The following is a 20287-nucleotide window of genomic DNA, read 5'->3' on the forward strand; positions in this document are numbered from 1 at the left end:
GGACTGGAGACAGGACAGGCGGCAGGGACCCACCTCGCCGACCGCGTCCCGCACGGAAAGAATCAAAACGCACCTTTTGCGCTGTTATAATGCTTTCAGTAGTTTAAGCTAGGAAAGTGTGGTCTTTTGAATAACCGCCTATCTCTGAGCTCAGACAATGCTCGCAAGTGGAATGGCACGCCGGTGACGCTCTGTGGAGGTGCGATGAAGTTCTGAAAGTTGTTTGATTCGCTACGGTGTCTCCGCGCTCCCTATGTAAGTAGTACTGCCGGGATTTCTGAAAAACTTTAATTCAATTGAAAAACACAACACTATTATTATTATTATTATTTTATTTGTATTATTATCGCAGCAGCCCACTTTTCTGAACAAGGAAGCTCTGCTCATGGCTTCAGAAACTTTCAGATCCGACTCGGAGTGCCAAACGGTAAGTCACTCGTCAAAGCTCTCTGCATCCTTTCTCTGTCCCTCGTCTACTGTGCACCTTTTTTTCTCTTTCCGACAGCTTCTGCCGCTTGTTATCGGCGGATATATAGAACAGCTTCTTGGCGCATGACAGCGATCCGATGCTGACAGACTCCTGTCAGCCGGCTGCAGAGGCGCTGCGCTCTGTGAACAGGCGCTGGGGGGGTTAGTGGAGACTGCGCTGCGTTGCTCGCTGGTCTCACACGGACGTCAGCCGCATGCATACCTGACTTTCCTAAGAGAGAGAAACACGTGACCACAAGCCCCCGAGTGCACTAGTTTAGAGGTGGTACATGTATTTGTAAGGGACACGGGTACAACGCTGAGGTCGGGGTGTATTCTTAGCTCTGATTCGTTTTCCTGCACCTGTGACATTTCTTCAGTGCAGCCCTTACTCCATAGGTACTCTATTGACACTCACAGTTCGTATGTACACTGGTCAGAGTCAAATTCACTTAAACGTATCTCCTCATTTAGCCAAGGTTTCTAATGGCAAAAGTAATTTTTTCTTTGTGTATCTGTAATCCAACACACAGTATCCCTTTCAGCCAAAAGCTCTGTGCTATCTGGACAGATCCTTCCACCCCAAGGACTGCGTGTTTTCTGGGCGCTTGTGACTTATCTGCCGAGCACACCGAGAGGCACTGTGCTTATCGCTGACTGTGCTGCGGGAGAAACTGGGATATTTGTTTGAGACGCACATGCAGTTGATACTGTAGGTCTGCCAGTCCCGCCTCTATAAGCCCTTGGTGTTACAAGCCAACTTCTTTTAATAGATAAGCAGCTTGTACCGTATATTCCCTCCAAGTGACCTTGCAGGGCACTTTCTGTCACCAGTAGTCTGCATGGCGATCCAGCAAGGAACAAAGACCAGTAGAGATGCAGTATTGCTTTGATGATTTATTTGCTTAACAGACACCCTTAGACCCTTCTGTGCAGTACGGCTAGTTTCTCAACATCAATTAGCAGTGGTAAATATTTTGGAACAAATCATTCATTCTTTTATTCTGGGTTTTGACCCTTCTTTTGGTGTTCACTATTAACTCCTGCAGAGAGCATTTTGAACTGCTTGTTTTGTCCACTGATACTTCTTCTGCTCTGTCATAAACAGCTTCAGCATTGTTTAATCTCCAGGGCACCCCTGGTGGCTCCAGTGGGTGTTACTGCAGAGTCGTGGTGTTGCAGAGCTGTGGAATGAACATAATTGAGGCTGAGGGTCCATATGCAGGGCCTCTTCAGTGCATCAGCCCATAGCTAGCGTTGTTGCCCCTGCTCTGCTGTTCCTGCCTAATGCCCCACGCTTGTGTCCCGGGCTCAGAATCCCGCTGTGTACCCCGATGCCCTGGAGTCCGTGGGCCGGGCAGAGGGCTTGACCCTGCAAAGCCCTGCCCTGACCGACCCCCGGGCGCTGCTGGACCTGGAGGAGGAGGAGCGAGGGGAAAAGAGGAAGGGCAGGTACCGTCACAGCCTGCAGCTGCTCAAGCCCGTCAGAACCACACACAGGTGAGCCCTGAGCACTGCTGGCTGGGCAGGTACTTTATTCACAGCCTCACACTGTGCTCTTCTGCCACCTTGAGAGACGCCTGATCCTCCTGTAAACTGCTCTGTAAATATGCTGGGTCTGCCTTCTGTCAGGCCTCCCAGAGGAAAGATTGTTTCGGAAGCACAGCTCTTGCAAAGACGTCTTGATGCACACTTTTGAGAACACTGTAGCAAATAGACCACTTCTGCTGTGTCAGCTGCTGACCTTTCTCCCAGAGTAATATTGACATGGAGTCCAGAAGCTGCCGTCTGGGGCCTGTTGGTTTTCTCTTTAGCTGGAGTTTGGTCAGAGGTCTCAGCCCTCGGTGCCGCAGGCCTGACAGCGCTGCTTTCCCCTCGCAGGCACCAGCACCCTGTGGACAACGCAGGGTTCTTCTCCTTCATGACTCTGCAGTGGCTGTCCCCACTGGCCTGGAGGGCCCACAGGATGTCTCACTTGGAGATGGGCAACATCTGGGGGCTTTCCTGCCACGAGGCCTCTGACACCAACTGCCAACGGTGAGGCGCAGATGGAACTGTATACCCACCCGACTCCAAGATGAGGTGTAAATTCTCCTAAGTGCAACCAGTGCAACCAGTTAGTTTCAGGTTAAGAGTGCAGACAGACCAACTGCCCATCTTTGTTTATTATCTCCGGTGGGGGAGTGTTGTTTCTCTTCACAATCAGGTACTTCTGCCACAGTGTCTTATCCTCTCAGAAGGGTAACTGTCTTACAGTCATGTTGTTGCAGATTTCTACACAACTGTAGCTACCACAACCTCAGAACAAAAGCTTTGCAACACTATTTTTTGATCATGACATTCTCTTTTGATTATTTTTAACAGATTATAACATGATTTATTGCATGAGCTACTGCAAATTTAATTCTTGCTCAAGTCAGGCAGGTGTGCGGAATCTGCTGCAGCCACGTCCTTGTTGAGGTCGACTCTACTGCGAAACTCCTTATGTGTGTCTGAGATGAGCAGCTGGCAGGGACCACGCTGGATCACTGGAGCTGTTTTTTTCTTGACGTCGGATTCCCTGAGTCAAGGAGAGACAGAAGAGTTTCCCTGCTACCTCTGTATTATGATGGCAGGGATAATTCTGCCAAGGCTGTTATTAATAGCAGAGATTAGAGAGTCACTGTTCCTAAAACAGGCTATATCATTAAGACTGTTCCCCTGTCCTCAGGTTGTTTCTTCTAAGCTGAGTGTCTCATTGGCAGCTGAGCCCTTTATAGAGACTGGCAGGAAGGGTCAAGTGTTACAGAAGGAGGGTCAGTCTTGAGTGACACAGGACCCAGGGCTTGGACTTAAATAGAAACCTGTAGGACCAGTGGAATCCAGCCACCAGTGTTTTAGAAGTAAATATTTGGAATGACAATTGTTTTTACTTTTATTATCTCTTGTATCATCAAAATCTCTTTGTTTAATCATTGATTAGCATTACAGATGTGCTAAGAAGATTACTTGTTGAATTCTCTGTTGCTCCCATTATGCAGTCGGACTGTACCCACTCCTGCTTGCCCTCTATGACGATGAGCTGCAGTAACAGAAATATACTGACTCACTCAAGTGGTCTGTGTGTGTACTGGGGGGTAGAGGGTGGAGATGTGCTGTTGCTGCCTACCTGCTAAGAGCAGTTCAGTAGAAAATGAGTGAGAGTGAGCAAGAGAGCAGTCCACATTACAGCAGTCTCGTGAGCACCGGTACAAGGACTCAGAAACTTCAACTGTGTTTCTGACGGCAGATTCATTTGAGTGTTGGAGATGTATTGGACATTGAAAGAAATTTTGATCACAATAATTTGTGGTTATGTCTCCTGTTCAAAGAACTCCAGCTATCTGTTTTGTTTAACCCTGACACTACTGCACAGTATATTGGATTTGAAAATGTTCTTCAATCCAAAAAACATGAGCCTAAAAGAAATCCATTCATAAACACTCTTTTAAATCTGTCTTCTTTAATAATGTATCTTCTGTCTGTAGTTTTTAATCATTTGAAAAATGCTTTTAACATGGTATTTAAACGAGCATATATTTCAGGCAAGGCTAGGGTTAAGGTTATAAAAACCATCCAATGTTGACACAATTTCTACTTCTGGTTCCACTTGAAATGACAAAATTGTGAGAGTTTACCCAGTGGAATGGACTTTCTGAACAATTTTAATGTGATCGGCCTTCCTAGAGTTCATTTGGGCTCTAAAGTACAGACTTGAGGATTACAAATGTCTAACTACTGTGGGATTGCTAACCCTAGCTGGGGTTTCCACAGAACAATCCTGCGATCTGTCTCTGAAGCCCTCCATTCATCAGATTTGAAAATAGATAAGACTTTATTGATCCCGAAGGGAAATTGATGTAATATTGATGTAAATTGATGTAATATTCCTCAATCCAAAAAATATGAGCCTAAAACAATTAAATCCATTCATAAACACTCTTGTAAATTCGTTTTCTTTCATAATGGACCTTGTATAGAGAGATTTTCAATAAGTTGAAAAATGCTGTTAACATGGTAATTAGAGTAGATGAGCACACATTCCAGGCCAGGGTAGGGTTAGGGTTACAAGAATCATCCAATTTAGATGGCATTTCTACTTCTGGCTCCACTTGATTTGAGTCAGTTTATCCAATGGAATGGATGTTTTTAATTTTAATGTGAAACACACTTCCTGTAGTGTGCAATACCCTGTACGGAAACCGTGCTTTGTGTGTCTGTATGTCTCCGTGACTCTCTCTGTTTCTCAGTCTCTGTGTACAATAGCAGACATGTGCAGATCACTCTTGCTTTCATCCCCTTTGCCCGTCTTCTTTTTCCTTTGCTGCCAGTTCTCTTGTCCTCAATGGATCGTGCTGTCTCCTTGCCTCCCTGTCTCTCTGTGCCAGGCTGGAGCGCTTGTGGCACGAGGAGCTGAAGAGAAGGGGCAGAGAGGGGGCCTCGCTGACCAGTGTCCTCTGGAGGTTCTGTAAGACGCGCACTCTGGTGGCCATCTTTGCCCTGCTGGTTACCATGGTCACAGGCTTCACCGGGCCTGTAGGTTTAGGTCTTTTTTCCCCTTGCTGGATTGTGCATCGTCATCCTTAATGCCCTTGCCATAATTCCAGTTAAAATTTAATTTTAACTACTGTTTATTAAAGACCTTCTTTGTTTTTTACAGTTTACTGTGTATCCTTGACATTTGTAATTTTTCCAGCAAGGTTAATATAGGACCTCAGTAAATTTACCCCACCCATGTGTTTGTAGATCTCTACATGGCTCCATAAAGTTCTTTCTAAATTAATTTATATCCAGTCTTTGGATACATGTATATTTGTAAATATATATGAAATTACTTTTCAGTGTAGAACAGTGTATAGTATCTGTACAAGGACTTATGTGTTGTAAAGGTCTGAGCTTCATGGAAGCTTCTGTGTCAGTGCTGTGAATACATAGTTGTCAAATAACAGTCACACCCAGGAATTTCTACAGGACTGTTTTTCCTGTTCCTGTTCTTTGTGTTTAAAGTTCTCTTTACATACTCAGGGGTTTATTTAAATGACTCAGCAGAAAAGATATAACAATGTCTAATTGTTCTGCTTTGAGTAAATGGGCTCTTCTGAGCATGCACCAGATGATAAAAACAGCGAAAGCAAAGAACAAACTGCAACACATTCTTAGCAGCTGATGTTTAGTCGCTGCATGCTGTCAGACCGGATCCGTCCTCACTGACAGATCTTATTTGAAGATTGTCCCATTTTGCACTTTATCAATAAATTAAATGAGCACAGGTGTCTCCAGATAAGAGCTTGGTATTGGAAGGTTGGTCATTCATTTGCTGAACTGTGTGGTAGATGTACAGAATAGCTCTGACTAGGTATACCTTCTCTGAGGCAGCAGCATGTTTGTGTGTTGCAAATTCCTGGGGTAGTCTTGACTTACATGTGCCTCTGGTCTTGTTTTAGAGCAGAGATAGAGCAGTGAGCTCTGAGAGATGCCTCCTCCCCCACCCCCAAACGCCTCCTATGCAGTATGTTTCTGTCTCCAAAAACAATAATCAGATAACATTTTGGTTACTCTTATCACAAAGGACTCAACTGGCTTTTCATTGCTTAAGCTTGTTGAGTGCGAAAAACAATCGTACGATCCTCTTATTGTCTTTCCCCTCCCTCTCCTTCTCCTCCTTTTCCTCTTCTCATTTTTTCCAAAAACACCCTGTCGCCTGTCTCACCCTCCTCTCTCGTGTTCCCTGTCTCGGCCATGGTCTCTCCGCAGGCCCTGCTGGTCCGTGCCCTGCTGGAGTATTCCCAGAGCCCGGAGCCCAGGCTGCTGCATGGCCTGTCCCTGGTGGGCGGGATCTTCCTGATGGAGCTGACCCGCTCCTGGTCCTTTGCGCTCATGTGGGCCGTGAACTACCGCACTGCCACCCGCCTACGGGGGGCAGCGCTCACCCTTGCCTTCCAGAAGATCCTGCGCCTGCGCAGCACCAAGGACACCAGTGTTGGGGAGGTGAGTGTCTCTGTGGCCACCTGTTAGTGAGAGCCTTGCAAAGAAGAACGCAATTTAACAGGTGTTTTGACCTCTGAGTGGTCTGCTTCTGTATATTTTTTGTTACCATTTAAAAAAACTTGTAATTACAGTATGTATGATAATGGAAATGTAATATAAACACTACATGTTGAACCTGCGCTGACCTGCTCTGTTGCAGTGTGCTTATAGTGAAGAAAACCTGTTTGTTTCAAAGCCCTCTAACCTTTTGTCTGTGTCTCTTTTTGAACACAATGCAGGTGTTATTTAGCTTTGGGGGTGTAATTTTCTTCGTCACAGTTCCCTTCAGATTACTGCAGTCCTCCTGTTCTCTAAGAGAAGAGAGGATGATAAAGAACTTAAAGAACTGGAGGAGGGCTTGGTAGTGTTTGTTTTGTATGTTTTTCTCTCTCGTGTGTGAAAACACAGCAATTTGCAGTGCTCTGTGGTGTATAGCCGTGATTGTAAAGGCTGCCAAGAGGTATTTCTGTAATTATGTCCATTAGAGGGGTACTTTCAGCATGCTTCAGCACACAGAGGCTCTAGAAACTGGATGATGTTGCAGGAAAGGCAGCGGCTGCGTGCTCATGTTGACCTCTCCCTGCCTGTCGCTCCTGCAGCTGGTGAACATGTGCTCCGGGGATGGGCAGCGGCTGTATGAGGCGGCCGTTGCGGGGTGCCTGCTGGCAGGGGGCCCCATAGTGGCCGCTCTGGGGCTGTCCTACACTGCTGCCTTCCTGGGACCCACTGCACTGCTGGGCTCGGCTGTTTTCATCCTCTTCTATCCCTCCATGGTATGCCCCCTCTTGGGACACCTTCACACAACAACCCTGCGGCACTCAAGGTCTGCAGTGTGGGTCAGTCAGAGTAAAAGCTATTAGCAAATTCTATGCATTTCCAGCTTTATTATCCTCTGGGGGACATTTGACTTACAGCCAGTCCAATACAAGTCCAATACATCTATACAACTATACAACAGAGAAGACAGTACCCTGGTGATACAGGAGATAAGAGATTTACTTTATACTGTTGAAGAGAGATTTGCAGCAGGGATGAGACCAGATGGGAGTGACACTCTTGCCCTTCATTACAACCCTTTGTTTGTAGAGGATATTTAAGTTAATTTGATTTCTTGCAATTATTTTTCTACTTATTTTCACTAATTTTCTTAACCTTTTACAATTAGTAGTATTGACATTGCCAAACCAACAAGTGAGACAGTATGTTAAGACACATTCAATAAATGACTTGTAGAAAATGTAGTTCTTTCTACCTTTAAAAAGTGGAGTTTCCCAAGAAATAGGGTCTCTTTTGGCCCTTTTTAAAAATGGTTCCACAACATTTGTCCCATCTCAGGTTTTTGTCTATAACCCAATTACTACTCAAAAACCTTTCTGTAACATCACCCCAATTATCAGGCTGGTTCTTACAGTTTGGAAAATTGCCCTTCTTAACTAATTCAGAACTTCAGGTCACCTCTCTTGCAAGCATAGACAAGAACTTACAAGTTCCAGGCTGATTTTTCTATCTGTGACATGTGATCAGAATCTGTGACATCATTCTGCAGCGAAAATCACAGCTTGTTGAACTTTCATTTGATTCTATTTCCTCTTCTCCTTAGTGTCATGAAAAAAAAAACTTTTTGATGAAAAATGTTGATGAAGATTTTTTTTTACTTTATCCAATTTGCCTAGAGTCCCCGATTTAAAATTGTATTTACTGTCCTAAACCTTTGTGAATTGATCACACTGTAGAATAAACAAGCTCCTCTTTGTAAACAGAAGGGAGTAGAGTGTGACTCTGATTCTGTGTCTTGTGCCCAGTTCATTCCCTCTGGGAGAATCTCTTAGCATGTAGGATGCAAGCGAGTTAGAGCTGTCCAGTCAATGAGCACTCTGTGCAGCTCTAGCTGTTTGATTCCTGTCTTCTGATGTGCTAAACTCCCATCCCCTCTGCTAGATGGTTGCCTCGCGGCTGACGGCTCATTATCGACGGCAGTGCGTCGCTGTGACAGACCAGCGTGTGCGCCTCATGAACGAAATTCTGGGCTGCATTAAGTTCATCAAGATGTACTGCTGGGAGAAGGCCTTTGCTCACAATGTGCACAGTGAGTAATGTCCCAGCGACCTGTGTCTCAGCTCTCCAAGTTGCACGTGGGCACACTGGAGACCCCACAGTTTGTACATCAGCTCATAGTGACGCAGACAGGCACCTAGCCAGGCTATAGTTTTATTCCTAAATCTCCGTGTGATTTTCAGCCAGGAGCACAGTATAAGCTAACCTGGATCTCTACATGAAGGAAGTCTTCAATAGAGGTCAAATGTTTCTCTAAAATTTCTATTTTTCTTTCCCTAAGTCTCTGCCAGGGCCTCTCTTTTCCCACATCCACACATCAGTATGTGCACCAGACATCTCCACAAATTTCCATTTCCAGCCCTTTCAGCACATCTCTCCAGTACCCAAGTGATTCATTTAACAAGCTTCACTGTCCTAAACTGCTCTCCGCCCTGCTGCTACCTGAGCTGCTGTAAAATTCTAGTCTTCAGGGCTGATCTGAGAGTCCAAGGCTCTCTAGTGCTTGAATTCCATAGTAGTCTTTGTTGCTCAGCCAAGGAGTGATTAAATAAATGAGTGAACATTGAAGCTGTCCCATTCATCACAGATAAGGATCCTTAGGTGCTTCAGAAAGGAGCACCAATTAAACAAGCAGCTTCTTTCCAGTTTGACAGCCCGTTAATTCCATTAACCTGCAGTTTAGACATTTGCTTTAATTAATAACCATCAATGGAAGATCTATATATAACCCTCCTTATGGTTTGAATAACAGATCTGAAAATGTACAGAGCGTACTTCATCTCGTCCTTGGAGTCTTTTAGCTGCTAAATTAAATGGAACAATATTCCTTTAATTTACAGAAGACACAGTTTATTGCTTCATCTGGGAGAACACCTTGTTTCTGCTGCTGGGTTGTGAGTTTGCCTATATCTCAGGAGGCAGAAACACTGGTTGCGACAGTTTGAATAATCCCCTCAAGCTCGAAGGGGTACCAGGGCACTGCTAGATACAGGGCACAGAAACATTTACATGATCAGAGACACTGTAATATATCTTGGCTAGAGAACAGGAAGCAGTAAGATGGAAGGTGCAGAGCTCCTAGTGTCCGCATGCTCTGAGTGCTCCTCAGGGGCTGGCTATGAATGATGGCGGCCTGAGATCCTCTCCCCAGCCGATTCAGGGACACAGGGAGGCACAGCTGATGAAGGGGGAATCACATGTGGTTATGTTACAGTGTGTTCCTACTGCCAGTTCCTACCTGGCAGTGTGGATCTCTGTGTACTTGATAATGTCTTATTATGATTGGACAAGTGTCTGACCAATTCATCTTTAAAGTCTTTTTCTAAGTCCCTGGTAGCTGCTTCTGTGTTCGCTACTCATCCTGTTTGGTGTCATGTACTGTAGCTGCGTTTCGGCAGACTGATCGTTCCTTCCCTCTCTGTGTCCCAGCGGTCCGGTCGAAGGAGCAGGGGATCTTGGAGCGAGCTGGCTATGTCCAGACCATCACAGTGGGCATGGCTCCGGTTGTTGTCGTGATCGCCAGTGTGTGCACTTTCACTCTGCACATGGCGCTGGGTTATGACCTCAGCGCAGCTCAGGTGGGTTCACTCTGTGCATGGCGCTGGGTTATGACATCAGCGCAGCTCAGGTGGGTTCACTCTGTGCATGGCGCTGGGTTATGACCTCAGCACAGTTCAGATTGGACACATGGTCTCCCTCTGCCTGGTGCATATCAGATTCTTCTGTGTCTTGCTGGGCAGAACAATAGAGCTTGTACAGTAGTGTAGTTTGAAAAGCCCATTGACAAAGGCCTTTGAAATATTTTGCATTTAGACAACTGATTCCTGGCTGAGTGAATCTCATTTTTGGAACCCTGTTTTGACCTCAACCAGAGAGCACTTTTGAGATTCTGTGCTTAAGCCTTTAGAAATAACTTGGTTCAAAAGCATTTCTTCTGATTTAGATGTCTTTCAGTCCACTTACTGCTATTTTCTAGTACTGTAATACTGTAAAGCAGACTAAAATTGTTTTGTGACAATGTTACATTAACGTAAAAGTCCATATTTTATAATTTGCTTCAGAGTTTGGTTGAATTGTGGGTTTCTGCAGATAGAGCGTTCTGATTATTCTAACTCAGTACGAAAAGGTTAAGTACTCTAAATGTAAGCATTACACACTACAAATTCATTGAGTCATGTGTCACATTTATCCCAGGATTTTCCTTGAAAGACTGCACAACAAGCTGAGCTGGTCCTCTGTTCTTTTCTCTGGACAGGCCTTCACTGTGGTCGCCATCTTCAATTCCATGACCTTTGCCCTCAAGGTCATACCCTTGGCTATCCGCACTTTGTCTGAAGGTGCTGTGGCAGTGAGGCGTTTTCAGGTGATTACTGATATGGAGTTCATTTAGAAGAAGAAAACATCTGTGGCAGACATTCCTTCGATCACTTCGATCATGTCTCTGTAAACTTGCCGTAGTCTTAATTGTGGGTAATACCTTTTTTCAACACTATGGCAAAGACTTTTTGTTTTTAATTTTAACAAAAATGTGAACAGAACCTTTAGGGAACAGATATTAAGATGAACAGAAAGTTGATTTCCACCGATTATGCCCGTGGAGGGGAATACCAGTGTGAGTTTAATTTTGAAAGCAAAGAGAATCCGGGAAGCTCTCCTCCTGGGGGCGCTGCTCAGTGTGCCTGTCTCCATCCCGCAGCGGCTGTTCCAGATGGAGGAGCGCGCGGCCCTGACGGCAAGGGTGGAGGACCCCGAGAACGCAGTGGAGTTCAGCGGGGCCACGCTGGCCTGGCCGAGCGGAAGTGACAGCGGCTGGACAGCAGCCGCCAGGTCCGGCCCAGCGGGGACGATGGACAGGGTGCTACGGGAGGAGAGGCTGAGCCGGTCCATGGCCGGGGAGGAGGAGAAGGGCAGCCCTGGGGAGCACAGCGGCCCACTCCTCCTCCCCAACATGGAGCAGGACAGCCCTCAGAGCACTGTGACCTCGGGACAGGACCCTCGCCCGCTGCTGCAGGTGGACCTGCACGTCAGGAAGGTATAGCTCGCACCTGGCTCTCCCCCCTAAAGGGCTGTGGTTCTGCTGTGCGTTCCTGCACAAGCTCCCACCTCTGCCACCTTACTGTCGTCCACTGTGCTTTTGTGTTCTTCCATCTGGGAGCCCTCCTTCACAGTGACGATTACAGCCAGCCCTCCGCCTCGCCTGTAACTCTGCGGCTGTGCTGTGAATCCGGAGGGGAGGACTCCTGTCCTGTCGCATGCTCACGGCTGTGCTGTGAATCCAGAGGGGAGGACTCCTGTCCTATCGCATGCTCACGGCTGTGCTGTGAATCCGGAGGGGAGGACTCCTGTCCTGTCGCACGCTCACGGCTGTGCTGTGAATCCAGAGGGGAGGACTCCTGTCCTGTCGCACGCTCACGGCTCTGCTGTGTCCGCAGGGCAGGCTGCTGGGGATCTGTGGCGCTGTGGGAAGTGGCAAGAGTTCTCTCCTGTCGGCTCTGCTGGGACAGGTGAGGCTGCGCTCCCCGAGTCTCTTCACCTTCGCCCTGGCCCTGTGTGGTGCTGTTCCTCCTGTGTCTCAGCATCTCCTTGGAGATCCCTCTCTTCCTTCATTGGGATTGTTTCTGTAATGCCTGTCCATGACTGGAGCTTTTCAAAAGTTTTTGAGTTAGCTGTGTGTTCTTGGTCATCTGTGATTAGTCCCGTTCTTGATTCAAAAGCATTGTTTATTTTTTTTTATTACCGGCAAGGTCAATTGAAAAGAAAGTCCTATTGACAGTGACTGGCTGGAGACCCATTTATACAGCAGGGCCTTTACTGGAACAAGCTGAGTGAAATACAGTATCTCACTTAAGGGGAACAATAGCAGCACCTTGCCTGGGGTTTGAACCAACAACTCTTCTGTCTAAAGCTGTTATCACTACATCACACTGCTTCATCTGAAAAAAACAAATATTTATAGTAGTGAGGTTTCTCTTGTGTATCCGTTGGTCTATTGCTCTGCACCCAGTTTGCTTCTATCTGGCGCACTGGCCCCTTGCCCAGCCTTGCAATGGTTCAGTCCCAGCCTCACCCTCAGGTGTTTCTTCTCTCCAGATGACCCTGCTGGAAGGTTCCATTGCAGTGACAGGGGGGTTTGCCTATGTACCGCAGCAGGCGTGGATTCTGAATGACTCGCTGAAGGAGAACATCTTGTTTGGAAAGAAACATGATGAGAAAAAGTAAGAAATGCAGATACAGCATCTCTGTCAGCCCATCTGTCTGTCTAGGCTTCTTTGTTCCGTAACACAGACAATTTAAGTTTTTGATTAAGGATATTTTTGTATTTTTTTATTAAACCTTGATTGAATCTGGGAGCCTAAAACTGTGCAAGTTCTCTCTGTAACAGCTCCTGTCCTCTCATTGCTCCTTGTACTCCCTGTCCCAGGTACCGAGCTGTTCTTGAGGCCTGCTGCTTGGACCCCGACATTACTGAGCTGCCCCATGGAGACATGACGGAGGTGATTGTCTCTCACACAACACGCTTCATTAACTACTGTTAGAGTCTCCCTCAAGCTCTGGAAGCTTTTCCAGTTCTAGGCCCTCACACGGCTTTTTCAGCGAGTTTTTTTAAATTTCGGATTTGTGTCATTTCGTATCCAAGCGTAGCTGGGCTCCAGCCCCAGTGTCCTCCCGGCTGCTCGGAGGCCCCGTGCTTCCTGAGGCTGGGCTCTGCAGCTGTGGAGCTGCTGGTCTCCGCATGTTTGCTGTGTTGTAGATCGGAGAGCGAGGAGCCAACCTCAGTGGCGGCCAGCGCCAGCGTGTCAGCCTGGCCAGAGCCCTGTACAGCGACCGGCCCCTCCTGCTGCTGGACGACCCCCTCAGCGCCGTGGATGCCCACGTGGGGGCTCACCTGTTCCACAGCGCCATCCAAGGGGCAGCAAAGGGGAAGACTGTGCTGTTTGTCACACACCAGCTGCAGGTAGGACATCTCGGGGTTCTGCACCCTGCTGTGTATGAGGAGCATCTGCTGTTGTTGCTGATCGCCAGCTGCCCCGTGCATGTGTGCAAATACTCAGCAGCCATTAGTGCTCTGAATTTATACATCAATTCGGAATGAAGTACAGTCGCGCTCCAGTTTTGTTTTACTCAAATTTTAAACAACTTTTATAGCGGAAGTAGGATTTCTGGATTCACATCTAAGTCCTGAGGACGGCATGATGGTGCAGTGGTCAGCATGGCTGCCTCACAGAGCTGGAGCCCTGGGTTCAATTCTGGACCTGGGGGTTCGTAACTTCTCCCTGTGCTCGCGTGGCTCTCCTCTCGGTGCTCTGCTTCCCTCCCACCATGCAAAGAAATACTCGGAGATTAATTGGCTTCCAGGAAAACTGGCCCTACCTTGAGTGTCTGTGGCTGTGTCCACCCTGGGATGGAATGGCGTCCTGTCCAGGGTGTGCCCTGCCTTGAGCCTGTCGCTTGCCGAGTGGTACTGAATCTATCCTCTGGTCAGATTGTCCCTGGCATGTGGGCAGAGCTGGCTGACGCGTGTCTGGTGTCTGGCAGTTCCTGCCCGAGTGCGACGAGGTGGTACTGATGAAGGAGGGGCGGATTGCCGAGCAGGGCACGCACGCGGAGCTGATGGCCCGGGGCTGCCACTACGCCACGCTCTTCAGCAGCCTGCAGCGGGAGGTAAGCGCCCAGCCAGGGGCCCGTCCTTCTGGCAAGAGACATAAGGCTCTTCAGAGGCCATCACCAAAAAGGTCAATACCATGGGGATGGCAGATAAAACAACCAGTGAAGGAAAATGTTTTCCCTTTTCATTTAATAATGGTTATAATAAATCTTGTATTTACCATTCTGTTCCTTCCTTAGACAAGCAACAGCATGTTATTATGCCCAGAAACCCCTGTGATATCTCCTCTGGTGCTCTAAGCTGAAGCCCTTTATTGCAGAACCTGGTGCGGAAGGACATGAGCACCAGACCGCAGGGTGCGGAGGGCAGAGCCCAGCTGTCCCCCAGCGTCAGGAGCACGGACAGCGAGCTGAGCGACAGGAGGGCAGGTAAGGGATGCGCTTCTCTCACAGTCTCTATCCCTGCACCTGTCCCCAGGCACGTTTGCAGGGTCTCCAGCTCCCGGCGTTGACAAAGTGGGATATTGCTGTATCAGAGTTAATCCACTGCGGGGAACTGGGAGTGATTTGCCTCAGCAGTGAGGATATACACTACATCAGTGATCTATGGATATAGAAACTACTCGGCAAATCTCAGCACCACAGGGGAAAAGGCCTGTGCATGTGACTCTCTCTCTCCACGGAAGCAAGATGAGACCGATTCTGTCTCAGCGTGTGTCTCTGCCTCTCCAGCGGGCCAGCTGATGAAGGCAGAGGAGAAGGGCCTGGGGGCAGTGTCCTGGTCTGTGTACAGAGCTTACATAAAGGCAGCAGGGGGCGCCCTGGCCTTCCTCACCAACATCTTCCTCTTCCTCCTCACCACGGGCAGCATTGCCTTCAGTAACTGGTGGCTGAGCTACTGGATCCGTCAGGGCAGTGGGGTGAGTGGGCCCTCCCGGAGCATTGTGGGAATGTGGATCAACACATTCTTAACGCTCGACACATTCTTAACGCTGACTCTGTGAGATCTTTTAAGCTGTAGCTTGATGAGATTCTTTGAACGTTAAAGTGCTAGCAATGGAAGGACCAGGTCAGGTCAAATGGATTCAATGTGTGCAACATCGATCAAGTTCTGGGGTACCAGGACTCCCAGTTTGAATTTTGGCTGTTTTCACAAAACGAGAAAGAGACAGGCACTGCTCGTTTATACTATCCTGTCTCTCAATGTTAGAGAAACAGACAAAACACAGCTTCTGTACATCATTTCAACAGCTCATAGTTTTTTTTGTTTGCTGTTTTAAGATTGCTGTGGCGAGTGACTGTATGTAAATGATGATGGCGATGTTCTGATTCCTGCGGCCGTGGCCGGTCTGTCTGTCTCTGCTTAGAACTCGTCGGAGCTCCTGGGGAATGAGACGGTAGCCAGTGACAGCATGAGGCTGAACCCGCACTTCCAGGCCTACTCCACCGTCTACATGCTCTCCATGGTGGCCCTGCTGCTGCTGAAGGCAGTGCGGGGGCTGGTGTTCGTGAAGGTATCCATCAGCAAGGCCTTGGCTGTCAGCATTGGGAGATCCCAGGGAAAATCAGATTGCTGCTGTCAGTGGTGTTGGTGGACCCGTAGGTGGCACTGTTCCTTTTGGACCAAAGCAATGCCGCAGTGTGGTGAAATGGGACACTGTGGTGAAGGAGGTGTCATCCTTTGGATGAGATGTGAAACGGGGGTCCTTTCTACTATGCCATTTAAGATCCCATTAAAGATCTATGTTCAAAGGAATAGGGGCGTTGACTCTTGTGCTGCCAATGGCTGCCATGTGTCACCTAAATGGGTGCTGCACATCAGTGGGGGATGAAGTGGGACCCCTCTTGTATGATCCTTTGAGATAAAAGCAATGAATTCTTGTAATTAGTTTTACCAGAGCTGTGTCTATCCCATGATGATATCCAGATAATCATTTATTGCTGAAAAGCGCTGCTGTTTTTCCTAACAATAAAGACCTTTTTTCTCCATTCTTTGCCTTGAGAGTTGCTGCCACTTGCCTTAATTTAGTGCCTCAAATTGAGATGTGCAAAGTAGCTTTGCCTGTTTCTTCTGTGCCTCAGGAGAAAGGGTTCAGAGCTCACAAGCCTTTTCCACTAATCTAAGTTTATTTATTTATGTGCACACAATATAAGCAGTAAATTTACATCTGCTGTTGTGCTTAGGAAATGAACGTGCTATAAATATTGAGAAGTCTGATATTGTGTTTTTTTTAGTTCATTTGCATTATGAGTTACAAGCTGTACAGGCAGCACTAGAGAGTCTCTCTACAGCCACTATCATCTCTAGACTCTCTTCACTGTTAGCCAGCTTTCACAGATTGGTGAAGAAAAATCGGAACTCTGTTTCTTAAACAGTTAACAGTTCTGTTTAGCTGTTCACTGTGTCATGAAGACTGACATGTAAGCGCACATGACAGTTTGTTCGATTCTGCATGCTGTAAGTGTATGTGCACTTACCCATTGTTGCAGAGACCCATGGAATTGCACAGCTCCTAAACTACAAACTTCTGTCAATAATATCCTCCAGTTTTTCAGCGGGGAATCTATTTGTATCTCTCAGAAATGCACAGAATAGTCCCAGAATTTCTGAGACTTTCAGTCAGTGTCTTTCTGTTTCATTTCCTTTCTGTGCAATAGTTCCTTGACAGGAATTGCAATAATTGAAAGAACATTTGCGAGCAGCGCCTGCGGGATACATCCATTTATCTTCACTGAACCAGTATAATTGTATTAGAATTTGCCTGCGTTTCTGTTTGTGGGAATTATCCCCGCAAGGGCATTTAAATTTCCCCCTGTATTTTTAAGTATGTTTGGGTTTGTTAGATCTTCAAAGAAAGATGATCTATCTTCCAGAGGTGTGATGACAAAAATGTGAATTTTAATGATTAAATTCAAAACCCACATTTTTAATTTATGCCAAAAGTCATTAGGTCCTTAAATGTTTGTTTGCAATATATTCATTCTGATTAATTTCTTATTTTCAGAGTTCCCAGAGAAAAAAAAACAATTAGCCATTATTACTGTGAGCCTAAGAGCTTGATTGCTCAGGAGAGTGATTTTCTGTACTGTACTGTATATGTCTTCACGATTTGTAAATTTTGATACATACAGTAAAGGTCAACAGTAAAAACAAATTCAGATTTAAAAGATTAAGGCTTCTTCAGCCTGCAGTTTAAATTGCCTGACCCTTTAGTACGGAGCCATGTTAGAAATGTTGTTGTTATTGAGCATGCCAACAATATCCAGCGCAGTTCATGCAGCGTCTGCATGTGCGCTGTGGTGCGGAGTGACGCGCAGTGTGTCTCTTTACCAGTACACGCTGAGAGCCGCCTCCACGCTCCACGACCACCTGTTCCGCAGAGTCCTCCACAGCCCCATGAGCTTCTTTGACACCACGCCTCTCGGCCGTATCCTCAACCGCTTCTCCAGGGACCTGGATGAAGGTGAGTCCCTCCAGCCTCAGCAGCTCCTGGGCTCAGGAGAGCTGCGGCTTCCTCAGCCCCTCAGCTTGTGTGCCAGCTTGCCCATTGCATGTCTTAGAACCCATGTGCGCTGGTGTTGCCTTTGCTCAATGCGTAGTGTTTCCTGTCTCCTCAGTGGATGTGCGTCTGCCCATGCAGGCTGAGATGCTCTTGCAGAGCCTGGCCATGGTGCTGTTCTGCCTGGTGATGGTCAGCATGGTCTTCCCCTGGATCCTGCTCTCTATCCTGCCCCTGGGTCTCCTCCTGTTCCTGGTCAATCGCATCTCAAGGTGAGACAAAGCAAAACCTTACCCTCAGTCAGCTAAACTCATCAGTTTCTTCACATTGCAGAAGAGTCAGTCTTCTGTTTGTAGTTGTTGGACACAGTAGGAGATCATGCCTCTTGAAGGTACTGGTGCAAAACTTCTGTGTAAAACAAAAGGGTTTAGCTTGTTTCTGGTGATATTCTTGAATTAAGCCTGTTGCTTATTAATTATGTAACTAATTTAATTTCTGAAACTTCCCAGCTTGAGATATATAGTATGCATATTTATAAAATCCCATGTTGTGACTCACAGTGTACAATGGTCTGTTTTCATCCCCTCGTCAGACATCATTCATCAACAGAAATACTAAAGCTTGCTTTAATAACTGGAGTCTCTAAAAACTCGATGGCATGAAGTAAACCAAGCAGCGCTGCTTTGTGAAAGGATAATCGAAGGCTGTCCTCTTGCGCACCTGGTTCCCTGTTGTTGCTGTCCAGTCGTCTCGTCTTACACTTGCACTCAGAGACACCTGGCCTGCGAGCTGCACACCGCCTCACCCCTCTCCTCTCCCACAGGGTCCTGCTCCGTGAGCTCAAGCGTCTGGACAACATCAGCCTGTCACCCTTCACCTCCCACATCACCTGCAGCCTGCAGGGACTGTCCACCATCCACGCCTATGGGAGGGGCCCGGACTTCCTGTGCAGGTGAGGCCGCAGATGTCTGCACCTCTGTCTGCTCACACAGCTCACTGTCTGGAAGATCAGATCGCTAGTGTGGTGACAGGAAAGCCACTGGACGTTTTTAGCTTCATTTTTTTATCCCACTCTTTCTCCCTGGACACAGACCTACACTAATCCCCTATGTTGGTCAGGGCACTGTACGGTCTTCTCCGCTGGGATAAAACCTAACTTTTTAAAATAAAATCCAAAGAAATGAAGAAAAAAAATCAATTCTCCTTTCTCTGTGTCCTTCTTGTCTTGGGCCCTGTTTGCCTGTCAGGTACCAGGAGCTGCTGGACTCTAACCAAGCTCCTCACTACCTCTTCAGCTGCGCGATGCGCTGGCTGGCCGTGCGCCTGGACCTCATCAGCATCTCCCTCGTCACCCTGGTCGCGCTGCTCATTGTATTGATGCATGGGAGCATCCCCCCTGCGTCTGCCGGGCTGGCCATCGTGTACGCCATGCAGGTACAGTGAGGCCCCTACCCGTGCTCCAACAGCCAGGATAACTGGGGACCAGGACAGACAACAGTCTTCACCCTCCTGAGCCCGGTCAGCGTCTGCTGCCGCTTGGTAGAAATGATTGCAAGAGAGAGAAAATTAAAGAAATAGTGTATGTATTGACACAGAAGTCTTCACAAGGATGGGTGTACTGAAAATGGAGGAAAGGATAAGAAATAAAACAATGTTTCTCAACGTAAACCATAATAACATAAACTACTTTTATGTGCTCCCTCCACGTTACAGTGGAAAACTACTGTATGTTTCTTAATCTAAATTTCAGAGTTGCTTGACATTCTCAATTGTAAATGCACTGGCATTCTACCTGCTGTTTAATTTAGGAAACTAAACATTGTGACACAAACTGATTAGATTTTGATTGAATTCCCCAGGTTGTGTTCTTGTTATATAAAGTCTAAGGACTGCTGCTGTGTGGATTAATAAAAGCTTGTCTGCCCTGTGTGCTTGTCTCCTAGCTCAGTGGCTTGTTCCAGTTCACTGTGCGCATGCTCTCCGAGACGGAGGCCAGATTCACGTCCGTGGAGCGGATCAGTCATTACATCCAGGTGGGATCCGGTGGCGTGGACTGCGGGCTGCTGGGAATAGCTGGGAGAGGAGCCAGCTGGGGGAGGGACAGGACTGGGCTAGCAGAGCAGCAACACCATTGCACGGCACAGCAAGCTAATTAGCACACAAAGTGTGGGGCAGCCCACTGCAGACAACACAGAACAAGACAAGCCAGCACATGGTGTGTGATGCAGTGACAGTGAAGTGTGCAACATCAGAGTAATATGAAAACATTACGCCCCCTACAGCACATAAGCAGTAAGATGTGGAAGACACTCAGCATAGCATGGGATCAGCTATTCTTGACAATAATTACATAATTGTATTACATTCCAATATCATTGATATTTGGACTTCAACCCACTTCACGTCTTGCTCAGAACCTGGAGGTGGAGGCACCAAGAAACAGCCCTGCATCCTCCCCTGCCTCCCCCTGCTGGCCACAGGAAGGTCACATCCAGTTTGAAGATGTGGAAATGCGTTACCGTGACAACCTACCCCTGGTACTCAAGAAGCTGTCCTTCAGCATCCAGCCTGAAGAGACTGTTGGGATTGTGGGACGAACTGGATCAGGTAGCTGT

At 47.3% G+C, this 20287-nt stretch overlaps 1 protein-coding gene across 2 annotated transcripts in view; it reads left to right on the forward strand.

Moving 5' to 3' along the window:
* The window catches only part of LOC148828898 (ATP-binding cassette sub-family C member 5), a 25977-nt gene continuing 5690 nt past the window's right edge, over positions 1-20287 (forward strand). The window contains exons 1-25 of one of the 2 annotated variants that reach the window (XM_088924954.1): positions 1-255; positions 353-427; positions 1784-1968; positions 2350-2505; positions 4875-5022; positions 6241-6474; positions 7113-7286; positions 8452-8599; positions 9997-10145; positions 10823-10930; positions 11264-11599; positions 12000-12071; positions 12658-12782; positions 12989-13061; positions 13319-13522; positions 14104-14229; positions 14493-14601; positions 14905-15092; positions 15540-15686; positions 17507-17636; positions 17791-17944; positions 18496-18624; positions 18920-19106; positions 19616-19705; positions 20087-20279. In XM_088924954.1, the coding sequence (XP_088781080.1) occupies positions 386-427; positions 1784-1968; positions 2350-2505; positions 4875-5022; positions 6241-6474; positions 7113-7286; positions 8452-8599; positions 9997-10145; positions 10823-10930; positions 11264-11599; positions 12000-12071; positions 12658-12782; positions 12989-13061; positions 13319-13522; positions 14104-14229; positions 14493-14601; positions 14905-15092; positions 15540-15686; positions 17507-17636; positions 17791-17944; positions 18496-18624; positions 18920-19106; positions 19616-19705; positions 20087-20279 (3607 nt within the window). In that variant the 5' untranslated portion in view covers positions 1-255; positions 353-385. The remainder of the gene's footprint in view (positions 256-352; positions 428-1783; positions 1969-2349; positions 2506-4874; positions 5023-6240; positions 6475-7112; positions 7287-8451; positions 8600-9996; positions 10146-10822; positions 10931-11263; positions 11600-11999; positions 12072-12657; positions 12783-12988; positions 13062-13318; positions 13523-14103; positions 14230-14492; positions 14602-14904; positions 15093-15539; positions 15687-17506; positions 17637-17790; positions 17945-18495; positions 18625-18919; positions 19107-19615; positions 19706-20086; positions 20280-20287) is intronic. The other variant, XM_088924955.1, reaches the window with a different exon arrangement.

This window comes from Atractosteus spatula, chromosome 9, assembly GCF_055471065.1.
Source record: "Atractosteus spatula isolate fAtrSpa1 chromosome 9, fAtrSpa1.hap1, whole genome shotgun sequence".
Taxonomy (NCBI): domain Eukaryota; kingdom Metazoa; phylum Chordata; class Actinopteri; order Semionotiformes; family Lepisosteidae; genus Atractosteus; species Atractosteus spatula.